This window comes from Scyliorhinus canicula, chromosome 18 (genome assembly GCF_902713615.1).
Source record: "Scyliorhinus canicula chromosome 18, sScyCan1.1, whole genome shotgun sequence".
NCBI classification, from domain to species: domain Eukaryota; kingdom Metazoa; phylum Chordata; class Chondrichthyes; order Carcharhiniformes; family Scyliorhinidae; genus Scyliorhinus; species Scyliorhinus canicula.
In genome coordinates this window covers 74,961,283-74,985,534 of record NC_052163.1, presented here as the reverse complement: position 1 = coordinate 74,985,534, position 24,252 = coordinate 74,961,283, and the positions used below count along the sequence as shown (strand labels likewise).

The 24,252-nt window shown below is 46.9% G+C and overlaps 1 protein-coding gene across 8 annotated transcripts in view; it reads left to right on the top strand.

The window, feature by feature from the left end:
* The window catches only part of LOC119953177 (zinc finger protein 462-like), a 191,803-nt gene that overhangs the window by 61,763 nt on the left and 105,788 nt on the right, over window positions 1-24,252 (top strand). For all 8 annotated transcript variants that reach the window (XM_038777148.1, XM_038777142.1, XM_038777146.1 and 5 more), the window contains 3 exons: window positions 9,616-9,818; window positions 19,989-20,035; window positions 21,580-21,753. In XM_038777148.1, the coding sequence (XP_038633076.1) occupies window positions 9,616-9,818; window positions 19,989-20,035; window positions 21,580-21,753 (424 nt within the window). The remainder of the gene's footprint in view (window positions 1-9,615; window positions 9,819-19,988; window positions 20,036-21,579; window positions 21,754-24,252) is intronic.

Genomic DNA, 24,252 nt, shown 5'->3' with positions numbered 1-24,252 from the left:
ACTACTAATCCAGAGACCCAGAGTCGTGCTCTGGGGACCTGGGTTCGAATCCCACCATGGCAGATGGTGAAATTTGAATTCAGTAAAAAGACATCTGGAATCCAAAGATGATTGTTGATTGTCGTTAAAACCCACCTGGTTCATTAATGTCCTTTAGGGAACAAATCTGTCGTCCTTTCATGGTCTGTCATCCTTACCTGGTCTGGACATGACTCTGGGATGGGTCCAAACATCTCATGAATAAATTAGAAAAAAAGGCACCCATGTTGGTATTCAATTCTACATGTTTGGAACAAGGCTGCAATGGCTCCAGGAGCCAAGAGGTTTGGTGGTTGCAACCATTTCAGTCTTGTCTTTTGCATTGACACTCAAGACCCATCATTGAGGATAAGGAAGTTTATGTAATTTCCTCTTCCTCGAGTTATTGTAGGTTGTGGCTGGTTTAGCACCGGGCTAAATTGCTGGCTTTTAAAGCAGACCAGCAGCACGGTTCAATTCCCATACCAGCCTCCCCGAACAGGTGCCGGAATGTGGCGACTAGGGGCTTTTCACAGTAACTTCATTTGAAGCCTACTTGTGCCAAGTGATTTTCATTTTCAAATCTATCTGGATGAAGTGACATTAGAACAAGAGGGGGAAGTGAGGCTTTCATGGACCATCCAAGAGGAAGAAGTAACCAATGATGGCAGCTGGGTGGTGTCATAATATACACACAAGTATATGATGGTGCATAGACACACACTGACTGACACACAGAAAGACCAGTCAACACACAGAATACAGCAGCCAATCACCAGACAGGGCACGGTCACCATAAAGCCAGAGGGCACTAGTTTTCCCGCTCATTCGGGATGCAATCTCTGAGACGGACAGCCCGCAGTCAGTAGCACGAACATCTACCATGTGCTAGCAGTATAGGCTGGTCAGGTTAGCCATAGGTCTTCAATCAACCTAACATAGTGTCGACCCACAGTGCAAGTATGTCTAACAGCTCATAGTTAAATAAAATAGAGTTATACTATTACAAGTGTTGGTAGTCTGTCTCTTCTACTGCTCTGGTAAAGGTAGTCATCACAGACCCAGCATACCCAACACATCAGGTGGGTTCGGGGATAGGTAGTGGGGACTGCTGCAGTGGAAAAATAAGTCACAAAACAGCAGGCTATGTTTGGAATGGGCTTGGGGCACTCAAATGACAGAGCAAACGAAGCTTGTGTGATTGGAGCAGAGGAGCCATTGAGAGCCGCGTTTTTCTTACAGTTTCCAGCCCAAATACAGCCTGAAGACACCTTCACTCTGATTTCCGCCAAACCAATGGTGAAAAATGAACAGATCGGAGAGCGTATAGAGTTAAGGATAGAGAGTGGGAAGGAAAGACAGAGTATTAACAATATGAAGGAGGCTGAAAGGTGAGGGAGTAATTGTTTCCTTTGACAATTCCACCTCAGATTGGCTGGTGCTTAATTTAAAAGAAACAGAGTTCAGTGAGTTGCAGCCTCCTGCAGACAAAGCCAGTTTGAAGAGAACCTTTGGAACCTTGCGGTCACAATTGAGTAATCAAGTGGCTGGAATAGGATCTTAGTTTCTGCCAGAGAAAGTATTTGCTCTTAATTTAATCATGGATTCTTGCCACTTGTCAAGGGTAAACTCTGTCACAGACATTCGGCATACAAACTGCTAGTGGTCCTATGGAACCCTAAAATTGAATGCTTCATCAAGGTTTATCAAGATGAAATCAATTACAAGAGGATTGAGAGAAAAACAAGTAATATCTTGGCAGGAATCAAATTAGATTGCATAGAGCATGTTTGAACCAGTAAAATGATTGAGATGTTGAGAGTTCTATATGAGAGGAGTAAAGAACATTTTCTTTGTAGATTCTGAGTAGGCCATTTGACCCTTCGAGCCTGCTTGGAAATTCATTGTGATCATGGCTGATCGTTCAATTTAGTAACCTATTCCGACTTTCACCCTCCCCCATATCATTTGATCCCTTTCGACCCAAGAGATACATCTAATTCCTTGAAACCATACAATGTTTTGGTCTCAACTGCTTTCTGTGGTGAAGAATTCCACAGGCCCACTATTCTCTGGTTGAAGAAATTTCTCATCTCAGTCCTAAGTAGCTACCCTGTATCCTCAAATATGACCCCTGGTTCTGGACCCACACCTGCCATCGGGGACATCCTGCATCTACCCTGTCTAGTTTCTATGTGATTTTTCCCCACCCCCCTTCATTCTTCTAAACTCAAGTGAATGTACTAACACAGGGGCAGGAATGGTTGTTAGATGCTCCGGGGTTTAGATATTTTAAGAAGAATAGGAAGGGAGGTAAAAGAGGAGGGGGAGAGACACTGTTAATTAGTGAGTGCGTCACAGCTGCAGAAAAGGAGGGAATTGAGGCGGGTTTGTCTACTGAGTCAGTAAGGGTGGAAGTCAGAATCAAGAAAGGAGCAGTCACTTTATTGGGAGTTTTCTATAGACCCCCCCCATTAGCAGCAGAGAGATACAGAAACAGATTGGGCGACAGATCTTGGAAAAGTGCAGAAGTAACAGAGTTGTTGTCATGGGTGACTTCAGCTTCCCTAATATTGACTGGAACCTCCTTAGTGCAAATGGTTTGGATGGAGCAGATTTTGCCAGGTGTGTACAGGAAGGATTCTTGACTCAATATGTAGATAGGCTGACTAGGGTGGAGGCCATATTGGACTTGGTGCTCGGCAACGAACCAGGCCAGGTGTCAGATGTCTCGATGGGAGAGCATTTTGGTGACAGTGACCACAACTCCTTGACCTTTACCATAGTCATGGAGAGGGATAGGAACACACCGTGTGGGAAGGTATTTAATTGGGGAGCGGAAATTATGCTGCTATTAGACAGGAGCTGAGGAGCATAAAGTGGGAACAATTATTTTTGGGGAAATGCACAACAGCAATGTGGGGATTGTTTAAGGAGCACATGCTGCGAGTGCTGGATAGTTTTGTCCCACTGAGACTAGGAAGGAATGGTAAGGTGAAGTAGCCTTGGATGACGAGAAATGGAGCTTCTAGTCAAGAGGAAGAAGGAAGGTTGCGGAAGCAAGGATCTGACTCAGCTCTAGAGGGTTACAAGGTAGCCAAGAAGGAACTCAGAAATGGACTGAGGAGAGCTAGATGGGGGCATGAAAAAGCCCTGGCGGGAAGGATTAGGGAAAACCCCAAGGCGTTCAACACTGATGTGAGAAATAAGAGGATGATCAGAGTGAGAGTAGGGCCGATCAGGGACAGTGGAGGGAACTTGTGCCTAGAGTCTGAGGAGATGGGGGAGGCCCTAAATGAATATGTTGCTTCAGTATTCACTAGAAAGAGGGACCTTGTTGCTCATGAGAACAGCGTGAACCAGGTTAATAGACTCGAACAGGTTGATATTAAGAAGGAGGATGTGCTGGAAATTTTGAAAAGCATCAGGATAGATAAGTCCCCTGGGCCTGACAGGATATACCCAAAGTTACTACGGGAAGCGAGGGAGGAGATTGCTGCGCTGTTGGTGATGATCTTTGCGTCCTCACTCTCCACTCTAGTAGTATCGAATGGAGGCGAATGTTGTTCCCCTGTTCAAGAAAGGGAATTGGGAAATCCCTGGGAATTACAAACCCATCATTCTTCCATCTGTGGTGAGCAAAATATTGGAAAGGATTCTGAGAGATAGGATTTATGATTATTTAGAAAAACATAGTTTGATTAATGATAGTCAGCATGGCTTTGTGAGGGGCAGGTCATGCCTCACAAGCCTCATTGAATTCTTTGAGAATGTTATGAGACACATTGATGAAGGTCGGGCAGCGGATGTGATGTATATGGATTTCAGTAAGGCATTTGATAAGGTTCCCCATGGTAGACTCATTCAGAAAGTTAGGGGGCATGGGATACAGGGAGATTTGGCTGTCTGGATACAGAATTGGCTGGCTGAAAAAAGACAGCGAGTGGTAGTGGATGGAAAGCATTCTGCCTGGAGGTAGTTGACCAGTGGTGTCCCGCAGGGATCTGTTCTGGGACCTCTGCTCTTTGTTTTTTTATAAATGACTTGGATGAGGAAGTGGAAGGGTGGGTTAGTAAGTTTACCGATGACACAAAGGCTGGGCGAGTTATAGATAGTGTTGAGGGTTGTTGCAGGTTACAACAGGACATTGACAGGATGCAGAGCTGGGCTGAGAAGTGGCGGATGGAGTTCAACCTTGATAAATGTAAAGTGATTCATTTTGGAAGGTCGAATTTGAATGCTGAATACAGGATTAAGGGCAGGATTCTTTTTTTTTTAAATTTAGATTACCCAATTATTTTTTCCAATTAAGGGGCAATTTAGCGTGGCCAATCCACCTACTCTGCACATTTTTGGGTTGTGGGGGCGAAACCCACGCAGACACGGGGAGAATGTACAAACTCCACACAGACAGTGACCCAGAGCCGGGATCGAACCTGGGACCTCAGTGCCGTGAGGCGGTTGTGCTAACCACTAGGCCACCGTGCTGTAGGGAAGGATTCTTGGGAAGTATGGAGGAACAGAGGGTTCTTGAGGTCCACATACATAGATCCCTGAAAGTTGCCACCCAGGTTGATAGGGTTGTTAAGGCATATGGTGTGTTGGCTTTCATTAACAGGGCCGCGAGGTTTTGCTGCAGCTTTATAAAACGCTAGTTAGACCACACTTAGAATATTGGGTGAGAATCCCCGGATGGGGGGGGTGGTGTAAATCCCGCTCCTACACAGGCTGCCGTATTCTCCGGTGCCGGTTTTCGGGAGGCCGTTGGCAGCGCCCCCACCCCCTGGCAATTCTCCGGGCCCCGATGGGCCGAACGGCCGTCGGTTCCTGGCCAGTCCCGCCGGCGTGAAATGGACATGGTCCATCACGGCTGGACCTGGATTGTAGGCCAGCTACTGAAGTCCTCATGGGGGGGGGGGGGGGGGGGGGTTATCCGGCCCCCAGGGGGAGCACCTATGGTGTCCTGGCCTGCGATCTGGGCCCACCGATCTGTGGGCGGGACTGTGCCATGGAGGCACTCCTTCCTTCCGTGCCGGCCTCTAGGGCTCTGCCATGGCTGGCGCGGAGAAGAACCCCCCCTGCGCATGCGCAGGAAACACTCAGGCCGGTCTGCTCATGCGCCGGGCCTTTGGCGCCGGCTGGCGTGGTGCAAACCCCTCCGCCGCCGGCCTAGCCCCGGAAGTGCGGAGGATTACGCAACTTCCGGTTGGCCCGACACCAGAGTGGTTCGCGCCATTCTTGGCGTCGGGCCATCCCGCCAATTGTGGGAAAATCTCGCACATTGTGTCCAGTTCTGATTGCCTCATTATGGGAAAGATGTGGATGCTGTGGCGAGGGTACAGAGAAGATTTACCAGGATGCTGCCTGGACTGGAGGGCATGTCATATGAAGAAAGGATGAGGGAGCTAGGGCTTTTCTCACTGGAGCGAAGAAGGCAGAGAGGTGACTTGATAGAGGTGTACAAGGTGATGAGAGGCATGGATAGAGTGGATAGCCAGAAACTTTTCCCCTGGGCGTAAATGGCTGTCACGAGGGGACATAATTTTAAGGAGGAAGATATAGGGGAGATATCACAGGTAGGTTCTTTACACAGAGAGTGGTGGGTGCGTGGAATGTAGTGCTAGTAGAGGTGGTGGTGTCAGAGTCATTGGAGACATTAAAGCAATTCTTAGACAGGCACATGGACAGCAGTAAATTGAAGGGGTGTAGGTTAGGTTGATCTTCGATTTGGATAAGTAGTCAGCACAACATCGTGGACTGAAGGGCCTGTACTGTGCCGTACTGTTCTATGTTCTAACAGACTCGATCTCTGGTAAGCCTGCCACTTGCCTTCCTAACTGCTTGCTGTACATGTTTGTTTTCAATAACGGGTGCACTGGGGCACCCAGGTCCCTTTGTTCGTTAACGTTTCCCACTTTATCACCGTTTAAATAATACTTCTATTTCTTCGTCTGAAATGGATAACTTCACATATAGCCACATTAGGGCGGCACGGTGCCGAAGACCTGGGTTCAATCCCGGCTCTGGGTCACTGTCTGTGTGGACTTTGCACATTCCCCCCGTGTCTGCTTGGGTTTCACCCTCGCAACCCAAAGATTTGCAGGTTAGGTGGATTGGCCATGCTAAATTGCCCCGTAATTGAAAAAAAATATTGGATGCTCTTTTTTAAAAATAAAAACCACTTTATACTGCATCCATCATGCATTTTCCCACTCACTTAACGTGTCTAAATCACCTTGCAGTCTCTACATCCTCCTCACCACTTACTTTTCTCAAGTTTCATATCAGGAAACTTGGAAATATTACTTCTGGTTTCCTCATCCAAATCATTGTATATTGTGAATAGCTGAGGCCCAAGCACTGATCCCTGCAGGACCCCACAAATCACTACCTACTACTTGGACAACAGAGAGTAGGAATAAATGGGTCTGTTTCCAATATTTTTCCTGTCTGCTAACCAATTCTCAATCCATGCTAATAAATTACCCCAATTCCATGTGCTTTAATTTTCCACACTAACCTCTTGTGTGGAACTTATGCTTTTGGAAAATCCAAATAGACAACATTTATCCTTATCTATTCTACTTGTTACATCGTCAAGAAAAACTATAGTAGATTTATCAAACATGATTTTCCTTTCGGGAATCTATGTTGACTGTGTCTAATCCCATTGATATTTTCTAAGTGTCCTGTTATCACATCCTTTATAATAAACTATAGCATTTTCCCTACTACTGATGTTTTTTGTAATCTTTATTAGTGTCTGCAATGAAGTTACTGTGAAAATCCCCTAGTCGCTACACTATGGTGCCTGTTCGGGTACACTTGAGGGAGAATTCAGAATGTCCAATTCACCTAACAAGCACGTCTTTCAGGACTCTGGGAAGTAAGCAGAGCGCCCAAGGAAACCCATGCAGACACTGGAGAATGTGCAGACTCCGCACAGACAGTGATCCAAGCCGGGAATCGAACCCAGGTCTCTGGAGCTGTGAAGCAACAGGGCTAACCACTGTGCTACCGTGCCGCCCGTTAGGCTAACCAGTTAGTAATTCCTTGTTTTCTTTCCCTTTTTCCTTTTTTAAATAGTGGGGTAGCCACTCTGGCTAGCCTGTTGTAGAATCTATTGAATTTTGGAAGATGACAACCAACACATCCACTATTTCTATGGCCGCCACCTTTAGTACCCTGGGATGTAGATTATCAGGCCCATTAATTGCTCACAACACTATTTTTCTAATAATACGAATTTCCTTCATCTCTCCTCACTAGACCTTTGATTCCCTAGCATTTATGGCACGTTATTTGTGCTTTCCTCTGTGAAGACAACTAATATAGTTGTTTGATTGCTCTGCTATACCCTTGTTATCTATTATAAATTCTGTTTCGGACTGTTTTCACGATTCTTTTTAAACCTTTTACAGTCTATTTTCAATCTCTTTGTCCTCCTTTATTGAATACTGAACTTCTCCCCATCCTCACATTTGCTACTTTTTCTAGCAACTTTATATGACTCCTCTGGATCTAATAGTATCTTTAATTTGTTTTGTAAGCCGTGGTTGGGCCATTTTTCTTGTGATTTTGCACCAGAAAGGAATATATGTAATTATTGCAGTGCATACATTTATTCCTTTAAATATTAGCCATTGCCTGTCCACAGTCATGCCTTTTAATGAAGTTTCCTAATCTATCTTGTTCGATAGATCCATCGCCCTGCCATTCTAGTTTAAACCCTCCCCAAGAACAATAACAAATGCCCCTCTAATGATAATGGTCTGGTCCTGTTGGGATGCAACCCGTCCGGCTTGTACAGGTCCCACCTTCTGCTGAATTGGTTTCAATGCCTCAGGAAACCAAATTTCTCCCTCCACCATCTTTGCAGCCAAGCATTCTATTCTATTCCTGCTCTTGCTAGCACATGGCACTGGAAATAATCGTGAGATTACTACCTTGAGGTCCTGTTTTTTAATTTATTTCATAGCTCCCTATATTGACCTTTCAGGATCTCCTCCCTCTTGCCTATGTTGTTCATACCAATATGGACCACAACTTCGGCTCCCCTTCAATATGTCCTGCAGCAAGGAGGTGAAAATTATAGGAGGTAGGTGGCAATTTGGAGTTGAACTTACAGCCATGACTTTATTAAATGACGGAACAGCTTGAGTAGCCGAGTGGCTTGCACCTGCTCCTGATACATGTAGTTGTACGCTCATAAGTAAGAAGTTTTTCTGGGATAATTAGGAAATAGCATAAGATACTGGGCAGGACACATTGTAAGAGAAAACTGACAGATTAGAGAGGTTATAACGGGAAGATTTCAAGGAAAAATTGAAAGGGAATGTCCGAGCTAGGCAGCTTGAAAATTGAAAGAAGTTACTGGGAAATGAAAAAGCTGGCACAGGTCAGAGAGACATACAGAAGGCTATTTGGCAAAGACTGGTAAGGACTTTGCTTTTGGGTTAAGCAGTCATGATGATGAGTATTTTTATTCTCTTATGGGATAGGGCCATCGCTGACCAGATCTGCTTTTGTCCATTCCTAATTGCCATTGAAAAGTTGGTGGTGAGCTGCTTTATTGAGTTACTGCATCCCTTGTGGTGTAAGTACATAGACGTTGCTGTTAGGTCATCAGTTTGAAGATTTTGACCCAGCCGACAGTGAAGGAATGGTGATATTGTTCCAAGTCAGGATGATGCGTAGTTGGGAGACGGGGGTGGCGGGAGAGGGGGATTGGGGTGGGGGGTTTGCTTGCACGTGATGGTGTTCTCTGCTGCTCTTGGCCTTGCTGAGCTCACGGGCTAGGAAGGTTATGTTGAAGGAGGTGTGGTGAGTTTCTGCCATGCACCTTGTATGTGGTACAGACTGTTGCCACTGCATTGGTGGATGGGGTGCCAATCATTTGGGCTGCTTTGAACTTGATGGTATCATGCTACTTGAGTTTCATATTACTTGAGTTTTGTTGGAGCTACACTCATCCAGATAAGTGGAGTGTTCCATCACCACCCCAGGATGTCAGTACTGCATAATTCCACTTTGGTAATGCTGTTGAATGTCAGCGGGACCTATTTGGATTGTTGGAGATGATCATTGCCTGGCATTTGGGTGCTGCCAAAGTTACTTGTCACATATCTGTCGAAGTCTGCATGTTGTCCTCGTCTTTCTGCATATGGACACAGACTACTTCAGTATCTGCGGAGTCATTAATCCTACTGACCATTGCGCAATCATCAAGGATACTGATGAAGCAGCTGAAAAATGTTGGGCCTAGAATTACCCTGAGGAACTCCTGCAACGATGTCCTGGTACTGAGATGATTGACTTCCAACACCCGCAATAATCTTCCTTTTGCTAGGCATGAGCCCAGTCAATGGACTAGTGCCCCCTATACCCATTGACTTCAGTTTTTCTTGGGTTCTTTGATGCCATGATGAGTCAAATGCTGCATTGATGTCAAGTGCAGGCACTCGTGCCTCACCTGAGAAATCTGTGGGTATTAGGAACATCAAACTGCAGGTTTTTAATATTTAAAAAGTGCAATATTAACATCCCTTTTGGCGGTTGGCTGAAAAATTAATGGATTTTTTTTTTGGACACTTTAAGATCCCAGGAAATGTGGTGTCGAGCAGAGCTCCAGTTACAAGTGTGAAAGAAACCTATTCGGAGAGTACTGTGCACAGTACTGCATTGGAAGGATATCGTTGTAGACATTGTGCACGACTTTTTAAAGCACTGGGAGGACTTCGCAATCATGAAAAGACTCATTGTACATCCAAAATGCGCAACCGCTCAGTTACCAAGAGCAGGTAATACTAATTTACTTACTGAAACATTTTTGCTTAAGTTCATAATGCCTTAAGTACAAATGATCCTTCACTTCATGAAAGTATTTAATATCGTTGATGCTACATTCTCTATTGGGTGTATAACCTAACTTGATAGTTTTTCGATGAACTATGAGTGGGATTTTCCAGCCTTGCCCACTGCTGGGATCATCCAGCCTTGCTGAAAGACTTGGCTGGGCCACCAAATCTCTGTGGCAGGTCACTATGCCAGTTTGTTTACAAAGAACAATACAGCTCAGGAACAGGCCCTTTAGCCCTCCCTTCAGCCTGTGCCGGTCATGATGCCAACCTTGGCCAAAACCCTCAGCACTTCCTAGTGCCGTATCCCTCTATACACATCCTATCTATATATTTGTTGAGATGTCTTTTGAATGCTGTTAACGTATCTGCTTTCACAACCTCCCCTGGCAGTGGGTTCCAGGCACTCGCCACCCTCAGTGATTAATTTTTTTTTAAAAACCTGCCTTGCACATCTTCTCTAAACTTTGTCCCATGGACCGTAAACATATAAGACCATAAGACATAGGAGTGGAAGTAAGGCCATTCGGCCCATCGAGTCCACTCCGCCATTCAATCATTGCTGATGGGCATTTCAACTCCACCTACCAGCATTCTCCCCGTAGCCCTTAATTCCTCGCGACATCAAGAATTTATCTATCTCTGACTTGAAGCCATTTAGCGTCCCGGCCTCCACTGCACTCTGCGGTAATGAATTCCACAGGCCCACCACTCTCTGGCTGAAGAAATGTCTCCGCATTTCTGTTCTGAATTTACCCCCTCTAATTCTAAGGCTGTGCCCACGGGTCCTCGTCTCCTCGCCTAACGGAAACAGTTTCTTTGCGTCCACCCTTTCTAAGCCATGTATTATCTTGTAAGTTTCTATTAGATCTCCCCTTAACCTTCTAAACTCCAATGAATACAATCCCAGGATCCTCAGCCATTCCTCATATGTTAGACCCGCCATTCCAGGGATCATCCGTGTGAATCTCCGCTGGACACGCTCCAGTGCCAGTATGTCCTTCCTGAGATGTGGGGCCCAAAACTGGACACAGTGCTCCAAATGGGGCCTAACCAGAGCCTTATAAAGGCTCAGTAGCACATCGCTGCTTTTATATTCCAACCCTCTTGAGATAAATGACAACATTGCATTCGCTTTCTTAATCACGGATTCAACCTGCATGTTTACCTTTAGGGAATCCTCGACTAGCACTCGCAGATCCCTTTGTACTTTGGCATTATGAATTTTCTCACCGTTTAGAAAGTAGTCTATGCTTGGATTCTTTTTTCCAAAGTGCAAGACCTCACATTTTCTCACGTTGAATTGCATCAGCCATTTCCTGCACCACTCTCCCAAACTGTCTAGATCCTTCTGCAGCCTCCCCACTATGCCCCCTCGAGACTGACCCCTCCACCCTGGGAAAGAGTGCTTGCCCATCCACTCTATCCATGCCCCTCATAATCCTGTAGATCTAGGTAAAGATTTTTTTGAATTTCGGTTAGCTGTATACTTCCAAAAATCTGGGGCAGAATCATCAGCCTTGCCGTGGTACTAGGTTTCATTAGTCATTTAGATATCGTATCCAGTTAATTTGTTCTTCTGTTTTCTCATGAGCCTAAAAAGTTTGAACAGGGTGATAAACCTTTAAAACCATCATTCAGTGCTGTTCAGCTCAGACAAAGAATACAAAAATAAGGATACCCCACAATCTTTTAACAAAGCAAGCAATCAAATTGGGATATTACATTCTGCACAGTCTGTGTGCTCTACTTGAAGAATAAATGTATTGTCTGCCCTTTCACAACAGCATGATACATTATCTACACCAAAACACATTGCCTGCATATTCGGTGCAACATGTCTGCATTAACATCTGTCAAATATTTAACATTCCTTGCAAAATCCAGTAGTCAATTTATAATTGTTGGTGTTTGCAATTGTATAGAAGATTTGTCATCTAGATGTAATACGGTGACTGACATCAACTTTATTAAATACACCCATCAAGAATAGCGCACTGAACAGGTAAATTGAACACACTCGGTGCTGGGAACATACTGACATTGCATGATTCTGAGGATTTGCCAACCAGATGTCGAGATATGTTGGTACAAGATGAATGGTGACTTGAACTGGTGTCACGTTCTGTGTTCATGGGCTATATATGGCTCCTCCAAGGAGGCAGTATCTAATAATCTGGGGCGCCTATGTGGCAGAGATCCCTGAGCTCCGAGATTTTGCTTAAAGGTTGGATGATACCAAAGCACATGATTCAATCATAGCCTTTTTGTTTCAACACCTGAAATTCCTGATTGTTCACATTCGGAGCTATCACTGGGGATTATCCCATTAGTGACTATAGATCTTTCCTTTCTGCCTGGCGGCCATGGTGGACATTTCGGACAGACTGAAGTGTTGTCTCAGTTGGTTCCAGAGTGTGGCTACCACCACAGGGCTTGTTCAGTGTTTGGCTGGTGGGAATGGAAGTGCAGTTGTGGCGAGGGCTTGGAGATGTTGCGCGGGGGACACACAGCTTGTTTTCCAGGTCGCTGGTCTCCCTCACTCAGGTGTGGCTGGCGATCCCTCATCTTGTGGGTCCACCGATCTGCTCGCTCGCTTCTCCTGTCTCTGGAGCTACTGCTTCCCGGCATTTCTCCTTGTCCGTGTGTTGTAGAGGGTAAGGGGATGCTTTTGTCAAATCTTTGCAGGCTAATTTCGATTGAGAGTGCCCATTTTCGAATTCTTCATAGGAGAACCACCTTGTGTGCGTCCGCTCAGCATGTCCCCGTCGCCAGAACTCCACTCTATGCCATGCTAACTTTAAGATCGATTGAGAGCTATGTGTTTCTTGTTTGTTAATGGGAAATGAAGTTTTCCAGAATGTAAAACAAACAAACCCCATCTCTGGTGGAACCCTCATCCGTCCCTCTCCGAGCACATTTCACTGTCTCCAAATACAGAAACACAATTAGATTCCCCAACCACGTCGAGGCACTGGAGGCAGAAGCTGACCTCCACCCCAACAGAATTCAAAGAGATGAAGGCTAAAGCATCTGCCCCGCTCCTGTCTGCAGTTGTGGCAGATCTGACACCCTGAATATGGTCTCCAGGGGACCCGGCTCCAATTCCACTGACATGGTGTGAAAAATGACCCCCAATATTTCTCCAACTTCGGGCAGGACCAAAACATATGGACATGATTGGCTGGGCTGCTCCCACACTGCTTGCAAGTATTCTCCACCCCCTCAAACAGCCGGCTCATCCTCGCCTGTTTTTAAAATAAATTTAAAATTCATTTCTTCCAATTAAGGGGCAATTTAGTGTGGTCAATCCACCTACCCTGCACATCTTTGGGTTGTGGTGGCGAAACCCATGCAAACACTGAGAGAATGTGCAAACTCCACACGGACAGTGACCCAGAGCTGGGATCGAACCTGGGACCTCAACGCCGTGAGGCAGCAATCCTCACCACCATGCTGCCCCTCATCCTCGCCTTCGTTAAGTGCACTCTATAGACCAGTTTTAACTGAATCAACCCAAGCCTTACACGTGAGGTCAAGGCATTAGCACTGCACATCATAATCCTTCTTCCAGCTCCATCCCCAACTCTTCCTTCCACTTAGCCTTAATCCCTTCCATGGACTCCTTATCCTTCTCCATAATCCTGCTGTAGATCAACAAAATGACACCACTCTCCAACCACCCCACCAACAGCACCTCACCTAACAACAAGGAGGATGATGCCACCGGGAAACTTGGAAAAACCTTTCTTGCATAATTCCACACCTGCATATACCTGAAGCCCCCTTCCCGCTAAAACCCCTGCCTCACCTCCAGCTCCTCCAAACTTGCAAATCGTCCCTCTAGAAACAGATCCTTCACCTCTTTTACCCCTTTCTCCTCCCATCCCAGAAACCTCGCATCCATCCTCCCTGGCTGAAACCCGTGATTCCCTCTCAGCGGCATCATCCTCGACCTTGCCCTCAACCTGAAGGGAGGCAGTGAGAGACCTTTGAACCCAAGTCCACAGGTCGCTGAAGGTTGCAGGAAAGGTAGTAATGGTAGTAAAGAAGGCATATGGAATTGGAATCTTGTAAGGGGTCTAGTTTGAGGGCTATGGTGACGGCAGTGTTGCCAATGGCTCCGAATAGGTATTCAGAGAGCCCAGTGGTGCAGTCCACGGTGAAGATATGGAATCAGCTGAGTATGAATTTAAGGATGGAAGGGATGTTGGTGCTAACGTTGCTGTGTGAGAGTCGTGGGTTTGAGCCGGAGGGGGGATGGATAGTGTATACAGGAGATGGAGGGAAGTAGGGCTGGGCAAGGCGAGTGATTTGTATTTGGAGGAAGGATTCGCAGTCTGGAGGAGCTAAGGGAGAGGGTAGAGCTGCCGAGGGGTAGTGAGTTCAGGTATCTGCAGGTTAGGGACTTTGCGCGAAAGGTTTGGAGGGGGTTCCCTAGGTTGCCAGGATACACTCTGGCTGGAGCGACTGCTGCTTACGAATGTGGAAGGGGAGGGAAGAATTGGGAATATGTACAAATGGCTGGGGGAGCCAGGGTGAGCGGGTGGTGAAGATCAGGGACAAATGAGAAGCTGATTTGGATGGGGATACCAATTGGAGAGTATGGAGTGAGGCACGGTGTAGGGTAAACAGGACCTCTCCTTGTGCAAGGATGAGCCTGATACAGTTTAAGGTGGTGCACAGGGTGCCTATGACTTGGGCGAGAATGAGTGGGTTCTTTCAGAGGGTAGCAGATGAGTGTGAAAGATGTGGGCAGGGGCCAGCGAATCACGCGCATATGTTTTGGGGTTGCGAAAAATTGGGAAGATTTTGGGCGGTCTTAGCCAGAGTAGTGGAGGAGGAGGTGGACCCGGACCCTTTTGCTGATATTTGGGGTTTCAGAGAAGCCGGAGCTCATGGAGAGGAGGAAGGCTGATGTCATGGCCTCGCCTCTCTGATTGCACGGTGGAGAATTTTGCTGGAGTGGTGGTCGGTATCGCCACCGGGGGTAGTGGCTTGGTTGGGTGACCTGTACAACTTCCTGTGGTTGGAGAAGGTGAAGTATGACTTAAGGGGCTCAGCAGGGGAGTTTGAGAAAAGGTGGGGGGTGTTTGTGACCGTGTTTGAGGAGTTGTTTGTCGGTGGGGTGTGGGTGAAAAAGGGGAAAAATCTGTACAGACTGTATAATTGTTTGTTGGGAAGTATGTTTATTGGCTGTAACCTGCTTTGAAACATTTTTATTTTAAAAATACGGCATATGGAATGCTTTCCTTTATTGCACAAGGCCACAGCTGGAGTTTTGTGTACAATTATGGTCACAGGAAGGGTAAACTTTGAGAGTATAAGAGAGATGTTCAAGATTGTTGCCAGAGCTGGAAAATAGCTCTGGCAAGATAATCCTTATCTTAACTCTGTAGCCCTTAATATCCTTTCCCAACTAAAATATATCAATTTCCGGTTTGAAATTTTCAATTAACCAAGCTACAGAAGCATTTTTGTTCCAGATTCCCACTGCCCTTTGTGAAGAAATGCTTTGTAATGTCATCCAGAACAGCCTTGCTCTAATCTTAAGGATGCTCCTAGTTCTGGACTATCGCATCAGAGGAAATAATTTTTAATTTTGTCTCATCAAATCCTTTAATCATAACTTCTACATTAGATCATCCCATAGTCTTCTATATTCAAATACATTGAAAAATTACATAAGATTCACAGCACAAAAAAGGTAATTTGACCCAACATATCTATGCTACTGTTTATGCTTTGTGAAAGGCTCTTTCCATCTCCATTTATTTAACTCGGTTGGCATAACATTTATTTAACTCGGTTGGCATAACTTATTTCTTTCTCCTTTTTTGTAATTACTTAGTTTCGCCTTCAATGTATTTATGCTATTTGCCTGAATTACTTCCATGTGCATGCCTGATCTGTACAACTGATCCTCATAATTTACTCCTTTTGCTAAGCTTTTTGCTGCAATTCTCTTGGCTGGATTGTGAGCAAGTGCCATGGAGCCTTTTAAATGCAGCGTCCCTTGGTGGAATTGCTCAGTTGACCCGGGGCAGCCGATTCAGACTCGCAGCACCATGGGCATGGTGTTATTACTGTGAACAAAGTTTTTTTTTTCCAAGTATTGGTAAGAATTCCGATCTAGACTTCCGGTTGCGGCAATGCGGAGCTAAGCCGCACGTTCGGTAGCTCCCGCTATTTTTGGACTTTAGGGCTCTTTTAAGGGCCCGCAGCTGCGCTGATTCGACTTTTCCCTGGGTGGGAACACAGCCTTTGTGCTCAGCGGCCGGTGGTGGATGGGCTGGACTCGCAGTGGAGCGGTTAAAAAGTCGACTTTGCAGCAGAAGAAGGTGCGAGGCAAAAGAAACAAGATGGCGGCGGGCAGGGAATCGGCAGCGTGGTGGCAGTGGGCGCGGGAGCAGCAGGAGCTGCTTCAGCGCTCCTTCAAGGAGCTGAAAGCCGAGATTCTGGAGTCGTTTAAGGCCTCGCTGGACAAGCTTTTGCCGACTCAGACAGCAGAGATTCGTAAGCTGCAGCAAAAGGCCTCGGAGAACGAGATCGAGCTCTTCGGCCTGGCAGTGAAGGTGGAGTCGCACAAGGCGCTTCATAGGAAATGGTTGGCGAGGATGGAGGAGATGGAGAACCGCTCCTGCCGGAAGAACCTGCGGATTTTGGGCCTCCCGGAGGGGCTGGAAGGTTCGGATTTGGGGTCCTACGTGGTTGTGATGTTGAACTCTTTAATGGGCGCGGGGTCGTCCCAAGGACCCTTGGAGCTGGAGGGGGCCCATCGAGTGCTGCTGCGGAAGCCCAGGCCAAACGAGCCGCCCAGGGCGGTGCTGGTCCGCTTTCATCGCTTGGTCGACCGCGAGTGCGTGTTGAGGTGGGCAAAGAAGGAACGGAGCAGCAGGTGGGAGAATGCGGACATTAGGATTTACCAGGACTGGAGCGCGGAGGTGGCGAAGAGAAGGGCTGGCTTCAATCGAACGAAAGGAGTGCTTCACAGGAAGGGGGTGAAGTTTGGCCTGTTACAACCGGCTCACCTCTGGGTCACTTGCAAGGACCGCCAGCTGTACTTTGACTCTCCGGAGGAGGCCTGGGCTTTCGTCCAGGCAGAGAAATTGGACTCTGACTGAGAACTGGGGGAAGATGTACATTGTTTGGAGGCTCTGTCCTCCTTGATATCCTTTTGCATATATTGGCTGTGTTGGATATTGCCTTTTCGTTGTTCTGATTTTTCGTCTTCTGGGGCTGTTATTTATTCACCGTGGTGCTTTTTAGTTTTCTTTCCACCGGTGGGGGGTTGGGGAGCAGTTTGAGGTCCCTTGGGGTCATGTGCCCATCTTTTTCCCGCGTGTGGGGTTGGGGGGCGGGTTTGGGGATGGAAGTGCGGGCTTTCTTCCCGCGCCGGAGGCGTGGGGGGCGGGGCCGGCATTGGGAGGGGGGGGATTGGTTGTTGTGTTGCATTCGGGGGGGGGGGGGGGGGGTCGGTGGTCGGTGGTACGGCGGGAATAGCCGGGGTCAGCAGGAGTCGGCTGACTTACGGAAGTACAATGTTAGGGGTGGCGCAGCTAGGGGGGCCCTAGCTTGGGGGGGTGCAGGGGGGGGAGGAGAGGGGCGGGGGGGGGGGGGGGCACCGGGTTGCTGCTGCAGGGGCTGTATGGAAACGGCTGGGGAGGGGGGGGGGTCTGCCACCGTGGGAAAATGGCTTGGGGGGTTCCCTGAGCGCGGGGTGAGCTGAGGGAGAGCTATGGCTGATCGGCGCAGAGGAAGGGGGAAGACCCCTCCCCCCCCAGATTCGGCTGGTCACATGGAACGTGAGGGGGCTGAATGGTCCGGTGAAGCGGTCCCGGATCTTGGCACACTTGAGGGGGCTGGGGGCGGATGTGGCTATGCTCCAGGAGACGCATCTCAAGGTTACGATCAGGTGCGGCTAAGGAAAGGCTGGGTGGGACAGGTGTTTCACTCGGGGTTTGATGCGAAGAACCGAGGGGTGGCAATTTTGGTAGGTAAGAGCTTGTCGTTCTTCGTGTCCAATGTGGTGATGGACAGTGCTGGTAGATATGTTATGGTGAGTGGTAGACTTCAGGGGGAGCGAGTGGTCCTGGTCAATGTGTACGCCCCCAACTGGGACGATGCGGGCTTAATGAGGCGAATGCTGGGTCTGAACCCGGACCTGGAGGCGGGGGGTTTGATCCTGGGTGGGGACTTTAATACGGTGCTGGATCCGGCTCTTGATCGCTCAAAGTCTAGGACGGGCAAGAGGCCGGTGGCGGCCTCGGTGCTGAGGGGGTTCATGGATCAGATGGGAGGGGTGGACCCGTGGAGGTTCTTGAAGCCGTGGGGTAGGGAGTTCTCCTTTTTCTCCCATGTTCACAAGGCTTACTCCTGGATTGACTTTTTTGTCCTTAGTAAGGCGCTGATCCCGAGAGTGGTGGGGGCGGAGTATTCAGCGATAGCCTTTTTTGACCATGCTCCGCACCTGGTGGATCTGGAGCTGGGGGAGGGGAAGGATCAACGCCCGCTATGGAGGTTGGATGTGGGGCTTTTGGCAGAGGAGGAAGTGTGTGGGCGGGTCCATAGGGGCATAGAGGGGTATCTGGAAGCAGATCAGGGCATTTGTTAAGCGGCAGGTGGCGGAGTTTCTGCGGCTGCCGCCAAGGGAGGTGCAGGATAGGGTGCTCTCAGGGACGTGGGTCGGGGAGGGGAGGATCTCGGCAATCTATCAGTTGATGCAGGAGGAGGTGGAGGCCTCAGTAGAGGAGCTTAAAGCGAAGTGGGAGGAAGAGTTAGGGGAAGAGATTGAGGATGGAACGTGTATGGAAAGGGTGAACTCATCCTCTTCTTGCGCACGGCTCAGCTTAATCCAGCTGAAGGTGCTGCATAGGGCGCACAGGACAGGGACCAGGATGAGCCGGTTCTTTGGCGGGGAAGACAGGTGCGTGAGGTGTTCGGGAGGTCCGGCGAACCACACCCATATGTTTTGGGCATGTCCGGCCTTGGAGGGGTTTTGGAAGGGGGTGGCGGGGACTTTGTCTGAAGTGGTTGGGTCTAGGGTCGGACCGAGCTGGGGGCTCACGATCTTTGGGGTAACTTCGGAGCCGGGAGTGCGGGAGGCGAGAGGGCCTTTGCGTCTCTAGTAGCCCGGCGCAGGATTCTGTTACAGTGGGGGATACGCGGCCCCCGAGTTCGGAGGCCTGGATCAACGACAATGCTGGGTTTATCAAGCTGGAGAAGATTAAGTTTGCCCTGAGGGGGTCGGTACAGGGGTTCTTTCGGCAGTGGCAGCCCTTTCTCGATTTCCTGGCGAAGGGGTAGAGAGTGGTCAGTTTCAGCAGCAACCTGGTGGGGGTTAGGTCCGGGGCTGGTTAAGGTGGCTTGTGTTTGCGACGGTGGGTCTGCTATTTTCTTCTTTCTTGTACTGTTGTTTGTTATAATTTATTATTTCGTTTTGGGGGGGGGGGGGGGGGAGGAGAGTTCTTTTTCTGTCTTGGTGCAGAACCACACTTTCTTTGTTTTAACTATGAGGAGAAAATATGTTGTTGAAAAAATTTGAATAAAAATTATTTAAAAAAAAAGAATTCCAATCTAGATCACACTGAGTCGGAGGGATTTACTCTGGTCTTCGTGCCAAAAATGACTCTCAGCCAGAATTTAGGAAGATTCCGCCCAATGTTTTCAACATTGCATGGCTACATTGGCATTTATAACCCCAATGATTTACATCTTCAATATATTTTTTTTAATGTATATCTTCAGCCAATTTAATAAAATAAAGACTAGATGTACTCATGTAAAGATGTACAATTTCTGGACATGGGAAATGTTCTGTGCTTAGTCTGCTTGCATTCATTAATCTGGAAACAACATGAATAACCAATTCTGATAAGGGAGAGTGGTTTGTTGCACCTCTGAAGGTGTGAAATTTCAAATCTTTTTCAGACAAAACCAAATCTGGAGATCAAACTAAAACATATCATACTTAATTACAAGCAGTAAACTAAAGACATCTGAAAGACTTTCGAATAAAACTAATCAACTTTATATGTTTAAAGCAGCATGGTAATGAAGAAGGGCCTTGAATTGTATGTCTAAAGCTAACATTTTTTCTTTTTGTCCTTTTAGAAAAAGAAAGAGCAGCTTGAAAAATGGCATGCAGACTGCTAGCTCAGGTATTCGGACGTTTTGTTTAGGTTTGTCATAAAATTTTGGTTGGACTAATTTTGAAGACTACGGGCTTGATTCTCCCAAAAGGGAACAAAATACCCTAGCGAGCACGTTCAGCTGGTTGTTTCCTTGCGCTCTCAGTGCCAGGAAACACATGACTATTCAATGTGACTCGCGTTGTGTAAGGGGTCTGAATGAGGAACGCGGTGGCCGAGGCTGCACATAGCCCTGTTTTGTACAGTGCAGAGCGCCACTCACCAGAACTCTGAGGTCCCCAAAATTATGCCCAACCTCTTCCCTCAACCTGAATGCACTATGGGAGGGTCCCTGGCCCAGTCACGTGCATGCAAATAAATGCCAGCTTGGCACTGTGACAGTGCCAACCAGGCACCCTGTCAGGTCCCACACAGCTCACAAAGCCACCTGGAAACCTTGGGAGGCTGGAATCCAGATGGTGCTGGCACTACCAGTATGCCCAGGTGGCACCAGCAGTGCCAGAGCACCATCCTGCCCAAAGGGCATGAAGCTGGGGGCCTCCAATCCCCTTGGAGACCCCCACGAGTGCCATTCTGTCTGCTCTCTATTTGTGGGGATCAGTGCTGAACATTGCTCGCCTGAGGACTCTGAGATGATGGGGATAAAATCCCAAAGCCTCAGGTACCTTGGGAATCTGCACATTAGAGTCAGACTAGCTGTTTCGCTCTAATATGCAGATTTGCCAAAAAGTGATCATGACCATCGTGGATGGGATTTACATAGCAACATTTTGCAAGATTGTGTTAGATCTTGCAAAACGTTGCGAGCTGGGTAGGTCCCGGGGGCAGGTTCTCCTAGCTTTTCTTGGCCGCAGAGAGCTGCTTTTCCAACGCAGCATGGCCATAGGATGATCCAATGTCATGAGAGCTACTCCAACTGAGGAATGTAACGTAAATAATTTCTGTATTTAATGAAGATTGCATTGTTTGCCTTTTTGTCCTTCATGTTATAGATCTTTTCTGTTAGATTGTTGTTGATGTTGGTGAATTCTGCCGGATCTGGCAGATTCAGCTTGATATTGACGCTGAATGTTACTACATAGAATTACCTGTGCGAATAGTGTGTATTGATAATCAATAGATACGTTTTCTTGAGGGTTATTTCTCTAGGTGACAGTGATGTTTTGTGGTACATAAACATTGCCAAGTTCAACTTTATTGAGGGTTGGAGTTAGAGAAAGGAGTGGGGCATTATTTCTTATCAAATTACAAAACATGCTTATCAAAAAACAGTCCAAAGATGTGCGGGTTAGGTGGATTGGCCATGCTAAATTGCCCATAGTGTCCTAAAAAAGTAAGGTTAGGGGGGGGGGGGGGGGGGGTTGTTGGGTTACGGGTATAGGGTGGATACGTGGGTTTGAGTAGGGTGATCATGCCTCGGCACAACATCGAGGGCCGAAGGGCCTGTTCTGTGCTGTACTGTTCTATGTTCTAAATTAGTTGAACTTGAAAATATCATTGTAAATAAACTGATGCACCAATGTGTTAATAGGTTAATGCATTTTTCTATAAAGATGTTACAGAAGGTGGAAACTACAGATGTCCCAGGTGTTCGTATTCTACCCCGATGATTGAACAGTTAAGGTCTCATTCACTTAAAGTACATGGAAGGTTTCTAATGCCGAAACTACGTGCTGCAGTTTCTGATGCTGAAAAGAGTGAAGGATATGTGTATCAAGCATTAAATGGTAAGACTGGCTGTTAGCCAATTTCTGACCATTTTTCAAGGTAGAGATTGTGCTGAGTAAGAGGAAGGCTGATTGTCTTGAGGTCAAGCCATACTTGTGCTTTAGCTAGTCATCATAAAGATACGTGAATATCTTCAGTAAATATAGTCAGATGAAATATCTAATATATTTAGGGATGTTGCCCACTATGATGTATAAATGTTAATTTCTATATTTAATGAAGTTGGATTGTTTGCCTTTTTGTCCTTCATGTTTTAGGTCCTTTCTGTTAGCTTGTTGTTGATGATGGTGAATTCTGCCAGATCTAACAGATCCAGCTTTATATTGACACTCCTGGGTGAATTGTTTAATTTATCATTTTAGTTGCAGGCCCAATCCACAGAAAGGAAAATTGATAAATGTATAGATTTGGCTTAATTTTTGTTCTATCTCTGAATTGACTCAACCTTCGGAAACATTTTTGTTCAGGCACAATGTGTGAGATATCAGCACAGTAAATATGGTAGATGAAGAGATAACTGTGGAAAGCCAAAGCAGTTTTCATTCTCTTCCTATGTCTGGCTTATGAAACCATTCACTGTGTCATTAGAATAATGGATAGTGAATTCACATGTAACTTACTACATGTAGTAAGTTTTTAAAAAAGTTTTTTTTTCTTTTTTTGTACATTTACATTTATATTATATTATATTTACGTTATAGCTTACATTTCAATTTTGTTTTAGAAAAATGATTTGACCGGTGCCCAGTGCATTGATTACCTTTATTCGCTTGTATGAAGGTCCATGAAATGATAACATCATAAATGGTTAAAATGGAAAGGAATTAATTGTTACGAGTTGAAGCAGCGAAACTGTATAATAAAAGGTCTTAAAATGAAGTCACTAACCACAAACTACGTTGATTTGGGACTCTTACCTGATTCTAAATATTTATTTGCAGGAGCTAGTTACTTGACATTATAATGGACTTTATTCATCATCTGTGCAGGAAAAGTTTAAGAACATTCCATCAGAATGTTTCCTCCTCTCCTCCTCCTTTCCTCCTCAGCTGTCCTCCAGTGGACTGGTCTACCAGGAACCATTGCTGTTCAGTTGCTTTAACTAACTTTGCTGGAGCACATTAGCAAAATTGCAGCCCAAATATAGGGGCTGGACCAAAGACAAATTCTTGGGGCAGGAAGCTTGATGGATCAAGGATAATAAAGTATAATTTGAATCCTTTCTTCTCCCCCCAAGTCCCCAAAATAGGTAATCAAATATCTTGTGAGCAATGAAGTATAGATACCTAGCCAAGAGATTAAACAAATTCTAACCAAATGGGAGGAGCTAAAGTGAGACATGAGATGACTTAAGTAGATATATAATGAAGATATTGCAGTTAGAAATTCATACGTACATATGCATCATCAATAGCTAAAATGAGCAATGGGGCACAGAGAAAGAACCCAGAGTGCCTCTCATGTCTTCGGGCCGTCGCAATGGCTTCAGAAAAGTATTTTTGAAGTGTAGTCAATGTTGCAATATAGGCAAATGCCCGTTGATGTCGACTCGCTAATTAATGAACATAGGGCGCGATTCTCCCGAGTTACGAAAACTCGGGAAGCTGGCGTCAAAAACGGGCGCGTTTGACGCCAGCCTCCGCCCCCCCGACCGGGAACCGATTCAGCTCCCCGGTTGGGGCCGTGAACTCCGGCATCGCAGGCTTAACGATTTTCGTTAAGCCCGCTAGCCAGAGTTAGCGACGGCTGATGCGTCAGATGATGTCAGCTGCGCATGCGCGGATTGGACGACTCCAACCCGCGTATGCGCGGATGACGTCATCACGCATATGCGTGAAACCCGCGCATGCGCGGGCCGGTATGCCCCTCAGCCGCCCCGCAAATGGATCCAGCGGGGCGGCGGAGGGAGAAAGAGTGCGCGGGTTAAGTACTCGGTGCCCACCGATCGCGGGCCCATGGCGGAGGGAGAAAGAGTGCGCGGGTTAAGTACTCGGTGCCCACCGATCGCGGGCCCTTGGCACGGCCGTGGTACTGCCGTGCCAATCGGTGCCATGGTTCCCCAGATCGGGACTTTACGGCCGTTTTTACGAACGGTCAGACCAGGTGTGTTTTACTTTCATAAAAACGGCCGTTAAGGCCTTGGGTGAATAGCTGCTCGCCGTAAAAAAACGGCGAGCAGCGATTCGTGTCGGGGGGCGGGCGTGGGGGGGGGGGGAGAATAGCGGGAGGGCATCGGACCAGCGTGTCCGTAAAAATTTACGTCGCCCGCTATTCTCCGAATTTTCGTGAGCGTGGAGAATTGCGCCCATAGTTTCCCCAAGCCCATCCTAGATCGATGCATTTCTAACTCTTTTTCCAGAGAACAGAGCCTAACATTTCCTGACAGTTGTAATCTTTAAATTCTGTCAACATCTGTATTTTTTTTCTGTACTTTTTCCGATGTTTCAATATCCTTTTTTTAGTATGGAGACTAGAAAATACAAGATGTTATCCAGAGA